This window comes from Canis lupus, chromosome 16, assembly GCF_048164855.1.
Source record: "Canis lupus baileyi chromosome 16, mCanLup2.hap1, whole genome shotgun sequence".
In the NCBI taxonomy this organism is placed as follows: Eukaryota; Metazoa; Chordata; class Mammalia; order Carnivora; family Canidae; genus Canis; species Canis lupus.
Window position 1 is genome coordinate 4,226,761 of NC_132853.1, and position 13,604 is coordinate 4,240,364.

Here is a 13,604-nt window from a genome sequence, read left to right on the forward strand (position 1 = left end):
TTTTATTGTCCATTTTTAACGCTTCTCCAGTGAGGGCTGGAGAACTGCCACTGCCTGGGCCTCTGAGGAAGGGGCAGGCCTGGCTGTGAGCCTTTGCTCTTTACATGCTTGCCCCGTCCTCTTTATCACAGTGAGGTGTCTTCTCACCCAGAAAAAAGAAAATTTAGACAGTGGGGCAAGCAGAGCGGGGCGAGGGGAGGGAAATCATATTTAAGCCCTGGAAACAATAGCCTTGATTTAGGGTATACCCGCCCTGCCAGTGGAATTCCCAAATATTCAGGAGAGCCCTTCTGAACTCTGTTCCTTTTCTGTTGGAAGGTCAAAGATAGCTCTGTCTTCTGAGGTCCCAGCGTGCAGTTCTGCATGCAGCCTTCCAGTGTTCTGCAGACTATTTTTCTTTATTTATCCAACATAATGTATTTAATATAGAGAAACCATATAAGTTCCCTTATTTCTTTATTCCTATAGCATCTTTTATTTTCACATCTAAATAGTTCTGAAATTGGAATGCATCTTTAAATAAATCTGTACCTTTTGACATTCTATTCTTTTTTTTTTTTTTCCTAAAGTGTTATTCTTTAAATCCATGGGCGATTCCCAAATGACTACATCCTAGAATTGAGGAAGTACAGTAAAAGTAAAAGGACAGTTGGGGGAAAAAAAATCTTTCAAAACATGGAATCCACAGGAGAAAATTGACAAAAGGGATCCTTGGTGGCAGAGAGTTAGTGCTGCTGCCTTAAATCTCATGTTTTCCAAGAAACTTGATTTGATGTAAGACCATTACAGGGAAAAGTCCTGATGAGGCCTGATGCCATTCTATTTCATGTCTTTCTGTGGGGGTAACGTATTTGGAGCCAAAGATTCCTAAAATTACTCCCATGCCATTTGTCCTCCAGGTTTCAGGTCAAATATATTTGCATATGCAGCATAAGGATCTTTCTTTTTCCTGTGTTGTATTTGTTAATTTACGATTGTTCCATTTGGCGGGAAAAAGGCCTTTTTCTTTTGCCAGTTGGCCTTTGGGTCTTTCTGAGGCAGCCTCAGAGAGCATGGCTGTGGGGGGGCCCTGGGGGTGTCCTGGCAGACACAGGGGGGCCTATGTGCCCCCGCCCTGCGCATGTGACAGCCAGAGGCTGTGGGCGTGCTCGTGGGATGTGTACTTGGGATGGGGCCCAGTCAAGGCAGTTTTTGTGCAAAGATCTCATTTCAGCAGTTTGTCAGATCAAGGACGGCATCCCAAAGTCTAAACCTCCACAGGACAGCCAGGGAGGTGGCAGAGAGCAGACTGCTCTGGAGCGCATCCCTAAATGAGGTGCTGCTCCCTCTGTCCTCCCAGATGTGCTCCCTCGGGGTGCCAGCCAAAGGCACTGTGCTGGGAATGCTGTCCTGTTGGGGTGCGATGTCAGAAGGCAAAACAAGTCCCGACAGTCGGTGAATGGAGCAGTCTGGAAAGACATGGGGAGCAGTGGGGGGAGGTGCTGTCCTTGTCTGGCCATTTCTCTCCTGCTCTCCAGTCTGATTGTTGACTCTTTGCCCCAAAGTAGGGGCCTTAAAACCACTGCCTCCCCCCCGCCCCCATCCCAGTACACAGGTCCTTTAAGACTCAAATCAAGGCTGGCTTCATGCTTGAGTGCTTCTGCTAGGAACACCTCTACAGCCACACACTGGAAAATGGCTTCTTACTGAGACCATAAACAGGGAGCTGAATCTTTTTTATTTTTCCATCATGATACAGTTTCTAACCTTGAGTACCACTCCCAGAGCTTGTGCAGAGAAGTCACAGCGAGGAGCGAGTTTCCCTGGCACCTGCCCCCTACTCCCCACTGGGGTCCCATTGACAAGGCACCCTGGCTGGCCCCGGGGTCCTGGAGCAGGTGGCGTTTCACACCCCCCTGGACTTTTCTCTGCACCCTGTCCTGTTCCCCCCGAGTGATAATGAGCAACTCAATGTGCTGACTTCCCCAATCCCTGGGTCCATTGCGACAAAAGTTGCTCTTTTCTCATTAGAACCGTTTTTGTCAGGGCATCTTTAATCAATGGCTTCCCAGGGGACAGTATTTTTAGAAGTTGTATTTTTCACACTCTCCCTTTCCCCCTTTTGGAAAGCCCCTTCCTGGCACCTAGTGAAATGAACTAATGAGATGCCATGAGAGTTCGGGCCAGTGTTAATTGGCGCAGGTACGGAGAAGCTGCTCACACACACCTTGGGTTCCAGCCTGCCTTACCTGCGCACCTCTCTGTCTCTTTGGTACAGGTTGCACAGACAGCAGATGGTGTGGATGCTGACCTCTGGAAAGACGGCTTATTTAAATCCAAGGTTACCAGATACCTGTGTTTCACGAGATCATTTTCCAAAGAAAATGTAAGTCCAGGAGTGGTGTCCGTTTGCTGAGCGAACACAAGGCATTTACGTGCCTGGTTGAAATTTCCTCATTTTCTTTGTTGTTGTGGTGGTGGTGGTGGTGGTGGTGGTGGTGGTGGTGGTGGTGGTGGTGGTTTATTTTCATTGCCATATTAATGTGTGGTTTTAGTGAACTGGGTAGAATCAGCAGCTAGCGCTGTTTCATTTATTAACAGTATTATTAACCATGTGCCCAAGTGTACAGTGAATTCCATTAAAATGTGTTCTCCAAAGGGAACCAGGAAATTTCTCTCCCAACCCTAATTTGCCTAGCTTTCATGTAAGTCACAAGTCACACAGTGGTATGGATGTGAGTGTTTGCGAGTGCGACTGGGCTTAACCAGCCAACACACAGAAGTGTAGCTGGAAAGATGCTCCATGATCATCTCTTTCCCCAGACATGGCCTTATTTCCAGAATGACTGCCTTTCTCCCTAAGTCTCTATAACATTTGATATTTCATTGTTTCTGCAGGTAGGTCTCTACCACATATGCAGATTTCTCTCAGAATGCTATCCTTAACTCTTGGGCCCATAAATCAGGAAATTTTAAAGCTATCTACTAAGGCTTTTCCAGCAGAATGTTCTAATGAGTGGCTTAGGAAAAAAGGGAAGTAGCTTTCACAAGGACTTGCACAAGTCTACCCTGAGCGAGGCATGTCCTAGGCACTCTGCAGATAAATCTCTCCCATCCAAAGACAGTCTCTTGAAGTATTAGCTCCTTTCCTGAAATGAGAGAGTTTGTGCTTGTCCGACGGTGTCCCTTGTCTTCCCTAGCCCCAAAGAGGGAGCAGTCAGATTTTCATTTTCAGAGGTGATGTTTTATTTGGGCCTAAATATTATTGTCTCTTTCTAAGGCACACCAAAAAAAAAAAAAAAAAAAAAAAAAAAATGGGGAGAGGAATGTTTTTATTGATTCATTTTCATAAATTTTATTGTAACAGTAATTTATGCTCATGGTTTAAAAAACATTTTTTTTCAAACATCCTCATTCAGAAGTGTGAAAGGGGAACAATAAGTCTTTCTCCCCATCACATATGACACAGCCTGTGATCCTATCCTAGGGTTCTGTGTGTCCCTTTGGTGTTGACTGGATGTAGACAGTCATGTGGTTCTCTGGCTTGACACTCTTCCACCAGCCGTTCCTGTTGTTTATTGATAAGTCTTTGTTAGGGAAATCATTCCTAATGTATTTAGGACTAGGGGAGAAGTCATTGCTTTAATCCTCCCCCCACCCAATTATGAGAGTAATATATGCTTGTGAAATACAGAGTTTCTAATGGGGCGAGGACCACCGTCCCAGTGCTAAACACTAGAAATCCTTCTCATAAAGGCAGGAATGTGGCAGCTGAGCCTGTAATGAGTGTGAGCAGGTTCCTGGGGCTCACTTTGCAGCCCGAGGAGACCTTGAGGGGCCATCTGGAGGATGGGTTGCCTTTCAGGATGTGGCCTCATGTAGTTGAGGGTAGACTGCCTTTTGCCCCCAATGCTCCATTCGTCCATCCCTGTGCTCTTACGCCCCTTTGTCCCTGGAGTTGACCTAAACCTGCTTTTTAAACTTTATACTTTTAGCTTTTGTTACCTCTGTTCTGTGTGCTGCCTGCCCCTTCCTGCAGTGCATTCAGTGCCGCTCAGGGCATTGAGGATGAAATCCCGAGGACTGGAACAGCTAACTCACTGTGCCCAGTGGTCTCTAAGTGTTCATTCCTGACCTCTGCTTAGCCCCCAGCTTCCCTGACTGAAGCTACAGTTCAAAACTATGGCCTCAGAGGACAGCCACCATCGTTTTGATTGTTTTTTATTTCTGGTTGGGGTTTTTTGTGTTTATTTGTTTGTTTGTTTTGCATTTCCCCTGAAGGTGGTGGGGTATACAAGTCTTAAAAATGACAGAGCAGTCACCAGTACTTGTGAATTTTGGGTGTCCTGGATAAATGTATCATAGAAACTGTACCAGGCTCATCGGCATTTGTTGAACATGAAAGAGAGATTATGGAGTGCCTGCTTTGTAAGCCTTACTCCATGCAGACCGAGTGTGGTGGGGCAGGGTGTGAAGAAGGGCTCGGGGAGGAGGATGAGGGGCGGCGGGAAGAAGCACCTGCCTCTCCCTCTGAAGGAGTATGGGAAATCGGTGCATCTTGTTTTCAGAAGAACTGTTAAGTCCTTTAGTGAGATCCAAAGGGATCTACTTGGGGGCTAGCAGGGATCTACTCACCAGCCCAGGAGCACAGTAGGAATGGGGTGTATTTCAATCTACTCCAGCCAGTCTATCCTGGCCCTGCTGTCACAGCCAGGACTTTGCACAGTGTATATTTTTACAACTGTAGAGGAGGGATGTGGGATCTCAAGACTGGGCAGATTCTTAATTAGGTGGCTTGAGACTCCCAGTGTAGGAGTTTTGGGACACTCCTTTGGAACCGAAATTCCTTTCCCCCCTTAATGCTATTAATAGAGAAACCTGGCTTTGGAATGACATTGCTTCCTGGGGAAGGATCGAGATTAATTGCACTTTTCATGCCCTGTACTTTCTGCATTACCTGTAATAATAATGTACATAGATTAGGTAGGGAGGATATTAAACAGAAGGATTTATGAACATTTGAATATTAAGTTGGTTATCTGTGGCTACCTTAAATGCAAGGTTGTCAAAAATAATTACAGTATACTAGCAAATACTGGCTACCAGAGACAGTATAAATACCCTTAGTCAGTGCATATTGGGCTTTTGGCATGAATCATTTGCTCAACAAGGATTGGGAATATGTTCTTCATATTTATGAGGAGGAAATGAAAGAGAGCACGGGATGGGGGAGGGGAGAGGAACAAGCAAAATTAATGGTGTCGCAGACCTACTGTATTAAACCCCGTACAGCAGCAGCCCTGTGCGCAGAGAGGGACCACACTTGGGCTGCGGGAAGCTTTGACAGTACAGCCTCCCATTTTGTATGCACGGGACGGTTCTTGATGCTTTTTTTTTTTTTTTTTTTTTTTTAATGGCCACACCACTGACGTTCTGGTTTTATGATCAGCGACATTTGTAGAGTGTGGAGGGTGAGGTCGCTAAGTGGTTTGCAGTTGACTTGTGTAAAACCCAACTTGTCAAGTAGAAGACATTTGAGAAGGATATTGATGAATGCCCATCCATCTCTGGGGCAGGAAAACATACCCAGTTGTTAATTTCGCAATGCAGAGAGCAGTGATGACACGGAAAAGCAACTGCCAGGAAAAAAGAAATTATGATAGATTAGATCAGGCAATTCTGAAAGCAGCTGATGTTTTCAAGTTAGGTTAACGGTTCATACCTTTTCTACACAATCAGAGATTTATTCTGCATTAGTAACGTTCCAGTTTCCACATGCTGAGCCGCACTGCAGTGTGCATTGTTTCCTCAAGACCCAGCTACCTGAAATTTAATAATAAAAAATAGTTGGCAAACGCAATGGTTCTGAGAGAAAGAAATGGTTTTGTGACAATAGCGCCATAAAAGCCCTGGTCATAGTTGATACTTGACACATTGACCTTCATAGTGAAGTTTGAAGAGTTTATTTCATTTGTGTGCTTTTGGTTTAGAATGTTTTTATTTAGTATACTTTTGTTTTTACTGATACAGCTTAGATTGTTTCATCCAAGCAAATCCAACTTGATTTCTGACTCTGGCTCACCCAGGTTAAAACGTACCCCAAAACATTATGTTATTCAGTAGATAATAATTGAGCACCTATTATGTGCCAAGAAGTATGCTAAGCGTGGATATATAGCAGTAACAGATAGTTTTGGTCCTCGTGGCTCTGGAACTCTTGTGATGAGACAGATGTTGAAGAAAGACCCTCCCAAAGTGCCATTATACACCAGTAGGAAGGAAAATGGAGTGGCCACAAGAGATTATAGTGCAGAATTTGGATGATAAGAATTCCCTGATTGGCTCTCTGAGCTAGTGCTGGCACTGAGCATTTCAAAACCAGAGATGTGGGCTAAAAGTGCTGGAGTGTTTTCAAAGGATGCTCTCTTGCAATTACAGAATGGCGTGTGCTGTCTTCAGAAGATATTTTTGCACTGGTTACAGAAACTGCGCACTCTGGACCCCCTATGCTACCACTAAATAGAAACTTTAAGAGGCCCTTCTGCATGTCATTTTAACAGATGTGTAATATTGAGGCAGCAGCACTTTTTCAGTCTGTATCAGTTTATAATTCTTGGGATTTTACAGAACGTCTGGCGACTGAGATGTATGTCAATATGCAGACAGGCAATCTCAAGAGCGTGATTGGTTTCTCTGGTAGGTTTCGATGCAGCTCTCTCCTGCTGCAGTGACTGCCCCAGGAATGTGCTTTGTCTAAAGCCAGCTGGCCCCAGAGCCAAAGCTCCTGGCTGAGTGGCAGCCTGGTCCCAGGACGAGCGCACACAGCTGCCCTCTGCTGGGTGATGTCTTGAGCGTCTCCTGGGTCTCAGTCTTGCTAACCAAAGCAGGATCTGAGGGAATGGCTTTGAGGTGCCACAGAGAAGCTCCTTCCCGGGGGCCACCTGAGTCCCTGTGTTGCCACTGGGAAACATAGAGTGGTACCTACTCTAATTAACCTGCTGTCGTAAAGCTGCACGAGTCATTGTGTTAAATATGCATCTCAAAGCCAAAATGGCAAACCCACCACAGGGGTGTTCAGATTAATAGTCTGTATCTCTTTTCTTTCTTCCCAAGAGTCATTTAGGGAACGTGCTAGTGGATATGAAGCTCATTGACATCAAGGACACTCTGCCTGTAGGCTTCATCCCAATTCAGGAGACAGTGGACACACGTGAGTCTCCTTTTAGTACCACTCATCACAATGGGATTTTTCTTCCTCCAGGTGTATTTTTAGATGTTTTGTATGTGCATTTTTCTTTGAGAACATTTTAGGAGGTCTTGCTGCATGCCCATGAATAAACCCTGCTGCTTTTGATGCGTGTCTGACTTGGTTCTCCAAGGAGTTTGTGGTGTTCTGGGAAGCAGCATGAAAATGAGCAGAATGTCCTTTTCTCTTAGAATGGGCTCCCTGCTGAATCGGCTCGCCCAAGAACAGAACGGTGAAACTGGGTATAGTTTCTACTTAGTCCATCCTCTGGTGTCGTTGAAGCCAAGCTTGGCACAAAACCCAGAAGCAAAAGGAAAAAAAATCAAAGACGCCGAAGGAATATAAGTGCAATAATGTCCTTATTTTTGGCTTTTGGAACACACAAGAAAAGCCAGAATCGGAAAGACTGCATGTTAGAGGACACAGGATCCAATTTCAGTAAATACTCTGACCCCTGAGCCACACCCAGCAGAAGTAAGTCACTGACACACCGAAGCTTCTTCAGGATCCTGGAGGGTTTGAAGCTCTTGTCACGCCTGTCAATTATTAAATTATGCTGGAAAATCCCTGGATAGTTGAACCTCCTCATTTTGATATAACTTAACTTGTTTTATTTTTAGTTACTGTCACCAACTTTAGGATATCACCAACAGTGAAGCAGTAAATGGAAAAATACAGAGCATCCTTTCCTTATTACACTTGATTCATTTATGAAATCCTGTATCTCAGTCTTGGTCATCATGCACACTTCAGTTTTCCATAGTTAGCCCCATTTTGCTTCCATAATCTTTTGCTATTTTCTCGTTAGCATTTCATATAGACTAGACTTTGCATTTCTACATAGATGCCACACAGCCGTTATTTTCATGAAACAACATGAAAACATATTGCATATTTCTAGTGCTCTCACTTTTGGACATTTTGCTTTTACTTGTTATTATATGAATTAGCTAATAATCATGATAGCTGATATGTAGTACAATACTTACCACATGCTAACTGCCAAGGTAAATGCTTTAAGTACCTGACGTCACTGGATCTCTAGAAAACCCCTGTTTGAAGATGGGTATTGTTATACCTGTCCCATATGAGGAAAATGGGACATGGCAACTACTGAGGGTTTGAAGAACTAATCCACGATCACACTTCTGGAAGTGGGGAAGTAACTAGAAGACACACCTAAGTCTGACTCCAGCCATACTGTTAATCACAGTGCCACCCTGTCCATCGCATGTGGTTAAGTGCCTTTTACAGATAGATTTTATATATTTATGCATCAGATGTTGTTGATAACAGTTCTATTGAGATATAACTCATATACCATTAATTTATCCATTTGAAGTGTACAATTCAGTGGTTTTTAGGGTATTCACAGAATTGTGTGACTACTACCACAATTAATTTTAGAACATTTCTTCATACACACACCCCCAAAAAACTTGTACCCATTAGCAGTCACTCCCCATTTCTCTCTGACCCTCACCTGTCCACCAACAGTGCACAAGGCTTCCAGTGTCTCCACATGTCCACCAACACATGTTGTTATTACTCTGGCCAACTTAGAGGACATGAAGTCTCTCGTGGTTTTGATCTGCATTTCCTGATGGTTAATGGTGTTGAGCATATTTTTGTGTGCTTGTTGGCCATTTTTATATCTCCTCTGGAGAAATGTCTTTTCTGATCCTTTGGCATTTTAAGTTAGATTGTCTTTTTATTATTGAGTTATAAATATTTTAACATATTCTAGATATAAGCCCTGTATCAATTATTCACAAAATTTTCTTTCTTTCTGTGGGTTTTCTTTTCCCTTTCTTGATGTCCTTTGAAATACATAAGGTTTTTATTTCGTTGGAGTTCCATTCATTTACTTTTTTCCCTTTGTTGCTTATGTTTTTGGTGTCATACCTAAGAAAGCATTGCTTTATCCAAGGTCACTAAGATGTATACCTGCGTTTTTTTTCTGAGGATTTTCTATTTTTCACTCTTACACTTATGCCTTTGATCCATTTTGAGTTAACATCTATGTATAGTATAAGATAGGGGTCTACCTTTATTCTTTTGCATGTTAATGTCATGTTGTTCCAGCACTATTTGTCGAAAAAGCTATTCTTTCCCCCATGGAATTGTCTCAGCATCCCTGTTGAAAATCAGTTGACCATAAATGTGAGTTTGTTTCTGGACTCTGAGCTCTCTTCCATTGATCTGTATATGTCTTTCCTCACACCAATACCACACTTTTTTTTTTAATAAAAATTTATTTTTTATTGGTGTTCAATTTGCCAACATACAGAATAACACCCAGTGCTCATCCCGTCACGTGCCCCCCTCAGTGCCCGTCACCCATTCACCTCCACCCCCCCACCTCCCCTTCCACTACCCCTAGTTCATTTCCCAGAGTTAGGAGTCTTCATGTTCTGTCTCCCTTTCTGATATTTCCTACCCATTTCTTCTCCCTTTTCTTCTATTCCCTTTCACTATTATTTATATTCCCCAAATGAATGAGACCATATGTTTGCCCTTCTCCGATTGACTTATTTCACTCAGCATAATACCCTCCAGTTCCATCCACGTTGAAGCAAATGGTGGAATACCACACAGTCTTGATGACAGTGGCTTTGTGGCAAGTTTTGAAACCAGGAAGTATGACTCTTTCACCCTCGTTCTTCCTTTTCAAGATTATTTTGGCTATTCTGGCTATTTTGGCTATTCCTTTGAATTCCCATATGAATTTTTAGGCTTAGTCTATTTCTCCAAAGAAGCTACCTGGGATTTTGATAGAAGTGGTGTTGAATCTATATAGCTCAGTTTGGGTACACATAGGTTCTGAATGATTTTCTTGTGATGAGTTTCCAAGTACTGGAGGCTCCTGGGTCTCGGGGACTCTACGGTCTCCTCCCGCCTTCTTCCACCTTCTTCTACAAGCATTTTCCTCGTCTTCAAGCACCCTATACTTTACGCAAACCAAGGCACTCACTGTGCGCTCTTCACACTTGTTTCTTTCCTGATGCTACTTATTTGCTTGATCGAAATGCTTGAAGGAAAGCTTCCACTCTGAGTGTCCACACCCCAAATCTTTCAAGGGTGAGCTTTCATTCTGCACCCCCTGTGTGAAACTATCTCTGATCCCTAGATGCCAGTTTCAAGCAAGCTCTTCTGCACAGTCAGTGAAGATTGATAAATGCCTTATGTAAACACCACAGGCTTTGCAAGAGACATGGTGGCTGACTCACATACTGGCCTTTCCCTCCAGGCACTTAGTTTGGTGGGTGACCTGAAAACAGGAAGTTGCATTACAATGTAATCAGATGGAGCTCTCCTCAGAGATCAGGGACCCTCTGCCTTCTTTGCTGCTTTTCATCACACCCGGCACAGCACACATTCAGTAGAGGGAGGGAGGGAAGTAAGCACTGCAGGTTAGAGTGCCCAGAAGCCAAAGGAAGTCATAGATTCTGTTTCTCACCTCATACTTCGACTCTGTCAGGACACACTGCGGCTCAGCAGAGGGTGAGTAGCACTTGGGCCCTGGAGTCAGACTCCCCTAATTCTGAGTTTGGCTTTGCCACTCACAGCTTTAGCACCCCAAGCAACTGACTTCATCTTTCTGGGTCTCAGTTTCCTTATCTGTAAAATGGGGGATTAGTATCTACCTCATAATGTTGCTTTTAGCTTGCATTATAGCATTTTACGTGTTTTCCACATATCTTCACTACTTAACCTTTTTCTTTGAGGGTGAGATCTGCATTTAATTCATTTTTGAGGCACCAGAGACACCTACTGTATGCAGTGCCTTGCTCAGAGGATGGGCTCCATAAAGATAAGCTTTATTACTCTCTGTTGCCAAATTAACTTCCAGAAGTACCAGTTCACAGTGCCACTAATGATACAGGCTTGTGCCTGTTTTCCACAGGCCTGCCAGCATAGGTTTTAAATTTTTATTCAGTTTTATTGTTCTAATTTTATTTAATTTTCATGTCATTTATTAGCAAGACTGAACATTTTCAAAAGTGTTTGCTTGCTGCTTTTGCTTATTCTTGTATGACTTGCCTGCTTAGGAACTAAAATTGCCTTGTAGACTTCTGTTAATTTCCCACTTCTCCTTCATGCTTTTCTTAGTTTCAAAATTTGCATTGGTGTTCATTTTTGACAACTAATTGACTTATAATATCTTTATATTGATATACTCTAGAGCCACAAGGGATTTCCCATTCTGCATTTCCTCTTAATTTGTTGAACCAGTTAAGTGAGGAGGCCAGGGCTGCATCATGCCTGGGCCTGTGGTCTAGTTGTGATGGGGCCCCAGTGATCCTAGGTAGGAAGCCTCTTCCCCATGACAGTTGCTGCCGGTGGACATTCTCAGGGCAGGACCTGGCGTCATCAAGAAGTGTCTCATTAACAAGGAGGGTGAGTTTAGGGGAGCCTGTTCATTTGGGTTTTATGGTCATTTCCTGGAGCCTTTCCCCAGGGCACAGGTGAGCCCAGGCTGACCAGATTAACCTGTGGTCAGCTCTGTGCAGTTTCAGTGCATTTAAGGCCCTGATTTCATAAAGTCAGCCAAAGAGATGAGACTCCTGTAATGAATTTAAAATAGTTTGTTGCTATCCACACAGTACTTAAAAACTGGAAGACTGTTTGTTTTAGTAAAGTGCTGTATCCTTTCTCTGTGTTCATTAGCATGACTGAACACATTTCTATTGACTCTGTATAATATGTTTACTTAAAATTAGGCCTTGTTTAAGCATGTGTAATTAGTGGCTCCATCTCTTACCCCGCATTGCTGTAGATGGAGGAATAGAGCAAAGAGCAGCATGGCAAAAGCAAGTAATATACCTGCATTTTCTCACCTTCACACTTTCCAAAGTCTGGAAAGTCTATTAGCTTGTCTTACCAGCTAATAGTTTTTGAAGGTGCAATGTTGGCATGGGTGTTTTCCCCCAGAATGCAATCCATGTCTCATAGGGTTCAATGTCTGGGGTCTGGCTTCAAGACATTATTACCCATAGCTCATAGATATGATCCCCTAGCCCTCAGTTTCCTTGCCTGGTTTGAAAAGAACCCACCAAGTTTCTGAGTTTCTGCCTGGCTCTTTAAAAAGCACCCTCCCCCCAGTCAACAATAAGAGAACACCACAGATGGGCATCTCCCTTTGGTCAAGCCAAGACCAATGGCATGACTGTTCTTCCCTGCCCCTTTGTTATCTGATTTGAGTGAACTTACTTCCTGCTCCAGAAGTGAAAGGTCTTGAAAGTCAATGCCAAACACTGCCATTAATTGTGTGCCGGAGGCTTACTGGTAATAATGATGATAAAAGCATTCATGGCTATGCTTTATTGAGCACTTACTGTGTGCCAGGCACTGGTCTAAGTGAAGCATGTAGTGTGTTATCACATTTCATCCGCCCAACATCCCTTTGGAATGGGGTTTCATTAACTTCCTTTTACAGATAATGAAACCTAGACTCAAAGAAATTAAGTCACTTGCCTTAGATCATAGAGCTGATGGCAGAGTTGGAATTTCAACCAGGCACATCTGACTCATGTATCTAGTGGCTGCAGTTGATTGAAATTCATACTTAAAAACCACAAATGAACAAACAAAAAACACCTGGTTGGTCACCATTGGAGATTGCTAGGTCACCATTGGAGATTGCTAGGGCCTTAAATGCACTTCTCTCATTGCTCTAAAACTTAATAAGAGCAAAGAATCACATATTTCTCTTTCCTATACCAAAGCTTTTTCAAGGAGACCAAGTAGTTGAAGAAGACAAGTTATTTTTTATGTAGAATTCCAGCTAATGAATACAGAAGGAATCCAGAACTAGAAATCACCATTTTGAAAACTTTTATGAGATTATGGATCTAGACAACAGTCATCGGGATAAAAACACTGCTCAAAGAATGGTTGTTGGGGACTTTAATCCAAGTACTCGACCAATACCACCGAACCCATGCAGGGTGGCACAGCTGGACTCCATGCCTCGTGACAGGATGCCATTGGACACATATGCACCACTTGTGAAGAGTTCCTACCTAACCAAAAAATAATCTAACCTGAATCTAATCAAGCCTTTTGCCCTAACTGCTACTTCACAGGAAATACAGGAGGATGACCCAATTTCACCAACTTAGCAGCAACCTAAAGGAAAGAGGAGGGAGGGGGAGCTTGTAACAGAATAAAAGGAGCTTAAGAGACCTAACAACCAGATTCAGTGCATAGACATCATTTGGATCTTGACCAGGCAAAGCAATAGTTAAATGGTAATTTTGAGACAATGGAGAAAGCTTGAATATAGACTATCTACTGACTGATACTAAGGAATCATTGTTCATTTTGTTAGATATGATAATAGCCTGCTGGTCATATTAAAACAAATTGTTTGCTA

The 13,604-nt window shown here is 43.1% G+C and overlaps 1 protein-coding gene across 8 annotated transcripts in view; it reads left to right on the forward strand.

The window, feature by feature from the left end:
• MVB12B (multivesicular body subunit 12B) overlaps positions 1-13,604 on the forward strand; it is a 186,397-nt gene that overhangs the window by 56,696 nt on the left and 116,097 nt on the right. For 7 of the 8 annotated variants that reach the window (XM_072777954.1, XM_072777949.1, XM_072777947.1 and 4 more), the window contains 2 exons: positions 2,258-2,365; positions 7,093-7,189. In XM_072777954.1, the coding sequence (XP_072634055.1) occupies positions 2,258-2,365; positions 7,093-7,189 (205 nt within the window). Of the gene's footprint in view, positions 1-2,257; positions 2,366-7,092; positions 7,190-10,584; positions 10,730-13,604 lie in introns of those variants that run through there. The other variant, XM_072777955.1, reaches the window with a different exon arrangement.